The 7,810-nt window shown below is 36.9% G+C and overlaps 1 protein-coding gene across 1 annotated transcript; it reads right to left on the reverse strand.

Annotated features, from left to right (window-relative positions):
* Positions 1–316: 316 nt before the first annotated feature.
* LOC120212616 (probable LRR receptor-like serine/threonine-protein kinase At5g37450) lies at positions 317–2,268 on the reverse strand. Its single transcript, XM_039210863.1, has 6 exons — positions 2,091–2,268; positions 1,774–1,964; positions 1,158–1,209; positions 808–1,055; positions 588–722; positions 317–541 (listed from the first exon to the last, which is right to left on the reverse strand). Exons 1-6 carry the CDS (start codon positions 2,266–2,268, stop codon positions 317–319), a joined length of 1,029 nt encoding a protein of 342 aa, XP_039066794.1.
* Positions 2,269–7,810: the final 5,542 nt, after the last annotated feature.

Genomic DNA, 7,810 nt, shown 5'->3' on the forward strand with positions numbered 1-7,810 from the left:
TTAAATATCAAATTAAACTTTAAAACCAATTCAAGGTGTTATGTATATTACCAATTTGTTTTATGATGGGATCATAAAGTACGTTCTCATTCATGTAAAACTGAAATGGCCAGACGGAATTTGTCCATTACCGATCATCATGTCCAAATGGATACAAACAAAAGCCATAAACACAGAAAACTAGTAATACAATACAAGCAGCCACCCCCATTAATCTTTTTCCTAGTATTCAACAAATTGTTTAACATGATAAAGAGATAACAAAAATAGAGGTGATTGATAGCGAGGCTTGATGGGGATAACTCCGCTAACCAGTTCACTTCCAAGGATCTCCGTGGGGGGTTGCGAATTCCTTCTGGAGAAGAGAGGCGATGATTGCGACATATTCGAATTTGATGCATCTGATTCCGACCCGGTTGGCGTGATATAAATCTCCGGGAACTGCAACATAACTGTTCAACTCTCTCACAACTTCCAACATTGTGGGTCGTTGCTTGGGATCATCAAGGCAACATTTGATTATCATTTTTATAAAACAATACTATGTTTAGTTGTAACTAGCATAAATCTATTATCATTGTTCATACCACCCTTACGATGTTTCGACCATGAGAGATTGGCAGCATGCCGGTCAAAAGTTCCAGAAAAACTATCCCGAGGCTATAGACGTCGCTTTTATTGGTTAACTTGTGAGTCAAGAAATATTCCGGATCCAGGTAACCCTATATACAAAACAGAACAATGGAAATGAAGTTCATGCACCAAATGACAACTGAAGTGTTTCTGAAAAAACTCTTATAGTCTTACTGGTGTTCCTTTTACGAGAGTGGAGACAAGAGCCGAAGCTCCTTCGGCTTCCGGTAGTGGTGCAAGCCTTGAGATTCCAAAATCCGAAACTTTAGGAGTAAACTTGAAGTCCAACAATATGTTGCTTGCCCTGATGTCCCGATGAATGATTGGCGAGTTTGCTTCATTATGAAGGTAGAGGGTCCCTTTGGCCGAACCCAACGCGATACGCAATCGCATGGGGAAACTCAATGTATGTCTGTATCTATCTGCAATTTCATTCATATAAACAATGTAAACTTTCCAACATTTACTATATATATATGTGTGTGTGTGTTTGTTATACAGTCAAGATAGATATGAGAAATTACCCGATTGAAGATCATGAAGAGAACCGTTGGGCATGAACTCATACACCAACATCTGGGAAGAAAAAAAACCCAAGGAGCATTAAAAGGTTCCTGAGGAAATATACAAAGTTCATTGCATTGCAGCTATGGATATATAACTATCCGTTAAAGATATACGTCCGAGTTATTTCGTTTCCGATTACTCATTCGAATCACTATCCGTCGCGACCTCCACATGCATGACTCGCTTTCTTGTAAAAAATCAACCCTTGAAAGATTATGAACAACGTTTAAGAACAATCCTCAGAATCAGAACTTGTTCATTAACCAAGCCAACCTCACCATTTATACAACAGCCTATAACTTCTCATATAACATAAATTTAACTAACCTTTAAACCTGATAACAAACCTTGACTTTGATAACAAATATTGACTTATATAACTGCACAACACAAACTACTGATAACACTAACATACTTCCTATTTCTCTCCCTTTATAAGCTTCTTCAAGATTTTCCAATGGTTGGTGTAGAAAAACATTTAACCGATTGCAACTTTAATTCTTCTTTCTGAAACTACTCTGAGCTGTTTTCTAAGCCGAACAAAAAAAGAGCCGACAACGGCTTAGTCAGAACTTCAGCTATTTGGTCAAGAGCAGAAACATAGTTGATCGGAAACAAACCATCCATAACCTTTTCCCTGACAAAACATAAATCCAACTCAACATGTTTAAGCTTGACATGATGAACCGGGTTAACAGCGTGAGCAATCGCACTAATATTGTCATACCAGATGACCGGTGTAGTAGTAAGTTGAATATTAAGTTCTGCCAACAAAGATTTTATCCACATAACATTGGCTAAACTTTAAGATTCTGTTTCAGTGGAAGACCTCGACACCACTCCTTGTTTCTTAGAATTCCAAGCAACGAGATTGCCTCCCAAAAACATACCATGTCCTACAGTAGATCTTTGATCATCTAAATTAGTTCCCCAATCCGAATCTGAATAACCAACTAAAGCTGTACCCGTTGGTTTTGAAGCAAAGAATAGTCCATGATCCAAAGTTCCTTTAAGGTAACTAACAATTCTTTTAACTACCTTCCAATGCTTGTCAAGAGGCGGTTGCATGAACTGACTCACTTTATCACAAATTAAATGTCTGGTCTAGTGGTACACACATGCTGCAGTTTGCCAACAATCTGTCTGTATAAAGTCGATCTAAGCAGGGATCGCCATCTTCAGCAGAGATGAGTAGTGACCGTAGTGTGTTGGAGTAGTTTCCAGCATCTTCATTTTGTCCAAGAGCTCCATAATATGTTTCTTTCGACTAAAATTTTCATCCTTTAACTAATTTTGTGTCGTCCATGATGCCTAATAGCTTTTTGACGATTTTGTTCTCTTAGATCAATAAAATCTGGCTTTGCTTCATCCAAGTTCGTTTCTGAAATTTTAGTGGTTCGGGACAAATATATAAATTAAACCTCTAAAATACTATTGAAAATTTTGAATTTTAAGAGGTATAAAGTTCGATGTCAAACATCTTCATCTTGTCAGAAAACAATAAAATAATAAATAATTGGAAATTAAAAAATAATTTCAAAATATCACATCATCGTCGTTGTTAATTTTTTTAACGGTGTATGTGACTAAAACAGAAATAAAATGAATCTCTAGGTATGATTTCAAAAAATAATAATTATATTACCAAAATAGAAATAAAGTAATAGGTGAGTGACTAAATGAATAATTTACTCTTTCTTTAATTATATGTGAATTTTATAATTTTGGGGGCAGGTAGCCAGGCACCTCTCCTGCACAGGCTGAAATACAAGGCTATTTGACATAACTGATACCGTTTTTTTTTTTTCCTTTCTGACACCGTTTGACCAATATTTTCAGAAGTAGCACCCTTTCTGTTGAGTTGGCAAAGGCGCGTCCCCGGGGACGCGCTTTACCCGTGTTTTCGCTGAGTTGGATGCCACGTGTGGAAGGCGCATCCCCGGGGACGCGCCTTTGCCAACTCAGCAGACACGTATTTTGTTTAATAATAAATAATTTATTTTTATTATTATAAATTAATAATATATTATGTAAAATGTTTCGATTATAATGTAAGAATTATCAAATGTATTTTGTTAATATGTGTTAAAGGTGGAGTGAATTATCTACATTATATTATATAACAATATATGAAACCAGTTTTGACTTTATTGTAGTTTATAGGAAAAATGTATGAAATTATAATATTACATATGGTTATATTATTATTTTGATTTTGATTATCGATCTATTTTTTCAGTTTAATTATTTAAATGTTATCAATCTAGTCATCTCATATCAATATTTAACGAAAATATTGATGCATAAGTTTAATAAATTAGTATAATTACATATTTAATCTTCAAGACTTACATATTTTATAAAATTAGTCTTATTGAAAATTTAATTTAATATTTAATCTCCAATCAGAACATGAAATGTGTCATCGTATACATAAATTTTTTAATAACTTTTAATTTGTTTAATTTAATATTTTTCTCTACTTAGAATGTAGAATTATTATTATTTAAAAAAAATTATAACTAATAATATTAATTATTATATTAAATAAATATATTATATTTGTATTAAAATTTAAAAAAATTATTTAGGTGTACATACATTGACAAATATAAATGCAATAACATTAAATTATTAGAAACAAAAGCATTCATTTAAATACAATATTAATTACATAAGAGTTAACGGTTATATGATGATAACATAGCTGGACATTTTTTTCTATTGTGCCCGATGTTTCTACAATGCCCACATCGTTTTGTTCTGTTTGACTTCTCCCGAATATCCATATCACAATGTATTCTAGTAGATTTTGGACGACCTGAGTCCCTCAATAGCAATGGATCTAGTACAATTGTAAGCCAAGTTTGAATCTCATTTGGGTCTCTTTCGTTTCCTATGGGCGGAAACTCAAATTCATATACCTTGAATACTTGTGAAAGTTGGTATACGGGATCAATATAATTTTTGTAGTCCAAATGCGAATGTGAGCAAGCAGCAATGACATGAGAGCATGGATATTTGAGTGCTTGAAAGAAACCACAATCGCACCACCTCTCTTGCAGATTAACTCTGAAAGAGTTAGCTTCAATCCCTTGCAGGGGACGTGGCATTTCGGTTACACGAAACAATTCACGGGTGCGAGAAAAATTTGTAACTAACATCCCATTTGATGCACCACTTTTTTCTGTAAATCAACTACTAGTCTTGGGTGGTAAATATGTCCGTTTTGCATCCAAGTAAGAGATTGTCCACCGAGCTTTGCAAAGAGTTGACCCAAACGAAAATAAGTCATTTTAACCAACGCCGTGACTGGTAAATGACGCGCCCCCTTTAAGGTTGAATTTATTGCTTCAGCCAAGTTTGTTGTCATATGACCATAGCGATACCCCCCGTCATATGCATTTGTCCACATTTCTTTGCTGATGTCCATAATGTACTCGCACCCCTTCTTATTTTTGCCAAACAACTCTTGTAGCATCGACTCAAACCTTTGAGGTAAGAGTTCGTAACCTAAGCCATTAGGAATATGTAATAGTTAATATGAAGTATAAATAAGTAATAAGAAATTGATAGAAAAATTGGTAAAAAGTAACATACCCATCCGCACGACTAACTGACGTTCATCGTTCTTCTTGTATTTTCCGTAATAGTTTGCAGCAATATGACGGACACAATAACGATGTTGAACATGTGGAGGTCTATACATTGTACCCAAAGATTCCATTGCTGCTTTTATCCCGGCTCCTCGGTCTGAAATAATGCATACGTTCCCTGGTGACAACATGTAAACGTAAATTTTTAAGGAAAAAAGCCCAAGACTCAGTGTCTTCTCCTTGAACGAGGGCAAACGCAACAGGAAGAATATTGTGGTTTCCATCTTGGACCACAGCCAATAATAAAACTTGCTTGTATTTCCCATACAAGAAAGTATCATCAATTTGGACAATTGGTTTAGTACTTGACTACATTAATACCTGAGGGTAAGTCCAAAAGAGTCGGTAAAATTGACAGCGATCGCGAACCATTCGATCATTCACGTAATGATGTTGAGTTTCGAACTCAACAATTGTCCCGGGATTAAGTCTTTGCACAACATGAAACCAACTGGGCAGCTCGTTGTAAGAGGAATCCCATTCGCCATGAAGTTTGCAAATGGCATTCTGTTTTGCCAACCACGCTTTTTTATATGAGACAGTGTACCCATATTGTGACTGTATAGCAGAAATCAACACTGCAACGCTATATGAGAGCTTTGCTTCACAATGGGCATGATTGTTTGACAAATAATGTTGGAGTCCAAGTTGGGATGATCCTGGTTTATACCTGTTGCACAACATGTATGAGGACCATTGTATCTGGTTAGTTCCCATAAGTTGTTCGTCCTCTTCCTCTTTGATACACGGACCATCCATTGACATCCGTTGTCACGTTGGACGCAGTAGCAGACATATTTCTCCGTGTTAGATCGATCAACTCGGGACTGAACTGAGTTACGAATATTGTAACTCTTTATTGCCATCATTGCTTCCTCCTTCGATGCGAACTCCATTCCAATATGTAAATTACCGTCATGACTGATGATTGAAGTCCATAGTTGCCAACATCAGGAAGATCTGGAAATTCAGGCTCATACATTGCATCATAATCAGCCTCATACATATGTGCAGGAAGTTCGACTGGTGTTGTATTTATCGGAACGTCATCATCAGAATGTACGTTAAACTGTGGTGAGTCAGGTTCAACGAATAATCCCGTTTCAGCACCATCTGCACCTGGCTCCCGAAGAGGTTCTTCTGGTGAGATGAGGGTTCCTCCGATAATCCAATGTTGAGGTCAAATAAGTTCCCGCTTGCGTCCTCCCCTTGAACTTGAGGCCATTGTATCATGTGGGATGTGAATAGACTGTCGTCTCGTTGGCATTTTCATATGTAAGTCGAAAACATTGGCAGATGAATGTCTGCCCCTTGAAGTAGAAGAGATGTTGCCATATGGATTATTGGTGAAGCCACGTGGTTGAGATCATAAGCAGTTGCAGATGAATGCCTTCCTATTGAACTTGATGGCATGGTATATGGCGTTGGATCCGCCATTAATGATGTGAAATCATTACAGATCAGTTGTGTCGGGCTATCAACTTGATCAGTTTGATATGCAATGCCAAAGTGAGAGGAATATGAGACCATGAGTTGCACGAACCTCAATAAAAGTGGCATACATTTCAATAAGAGATTGTGAACTCCCCATATGAGCATCAACCATCATAGAAACATCATCATCGTTTGAAAGCTGAAATGATGTATACGTGAGCGGAAAAGTTCAGTAGGAAATCTGTACTGAAGTGAAGATAGTCTTCTCTGGCCTGCTACACGAATCTTTAACGAAATTTTTGATTAACTCCTCAATTGTGATGTTTCTCTTCAAGGTTAAGGGGATATAATGATCTGACTCAAAAACAACCCCCTCTTCAGCTTCCTTAATTTCTCTATCATACAAAACAACACAGAAAGACGACTCATTTTCAGAGAATTTGAGAATTTAGAGTTTGGGAATTTGAGAATTTGAAAGATTGTGAACTGAAGTTTGTTTTGAAAGTTTATAATACGTTGCATATAATAGTGTCTATAATCGGAGTACTATTCACATGAAGCGCGTTCCCGGGGGGGCGCCTTCCATTATTTCGTCAGAGAATATGTTATCATTGCCCTATTATGTCACTCATGTCCCTCGGGGACATAGATATCAGTACCTATTATTTCACTATTCACATGAAGGCGCGTTCCCGGGGCGCGCCTTCCATTATTTCATCAGAGATATGTTATCATTGCCCTATTATGTCACTCATGTCCCTCGGGGACACTATATATCAGTACCTATTATTTCTCAGGGACATGAAGGCGCGTTCCCGGGGGCGCGTCTTCCATTATTTTGTCATAGAATATGTTATCATTGTCCTATTATGTCACTCATGTCCCTCGGGGACACTAGATATATCAGTACCTATTATATTATTTCACTATTCACATGAAGGCGCGTTCCCGGGGGCGCGCCTTCCATTATTTCGTCAGAGAAATGTTATCATTGCCTATTATGTCACTCATGTTCCTCGGGACACTAGATATATCAGTACCTATTATTCACTATTCACATGAAGGCGCGTCCGGGGGGCGCGCCTTCCATTATTTCATCAGAGAATATGTTATCATTTCCCTATTATGTCACTCATGTCCCTCGGACACTAGATATCAGTACCTATTATTTCTCAGGGGACATGAAGGCGCGTTCCCGGGGGCGCGCCTTCCATTATTTTGTCATAAAATATGTTATCATTGCCCTATTATCACTCATGTCCCTCGGGGACACTAGATATATCAGTATCAGGTAAATTATAACCAAAATTTAACTTCTTTGAAAGTTCAGCAAGTTAAGAATAACTTAAATTAAAACGTTATGTGAAGTTTGAATAAATTAGATAAAATGTTATGGATAAATTGAATAAATGTGAAGTGATAAGTTGTGACATGAAATTGTATGGAATGAGCATTGAAATGTGACATTGAATAATTGCCAATTCACCCCCCTCTTGGCCGATTCCGTCGATCGATAAACT

This window comes from Hibiscus syriacus, unplaced genomic scaffold, assembly GCF_006381635.1.
Source record: "Hibiscus syriacus cultivar Baekdansim isolate YM2019G1 unplaced genomic scaffold, ASM638163v2 tig00110013_pilon, whole genome shotgun sequence".
NCBI lineage: Eukaryota > Viridiplantae > Streptophyta > Magnoliopsida > Malvales > Malvaceae > Hibiscus > Hibiscus syriacus.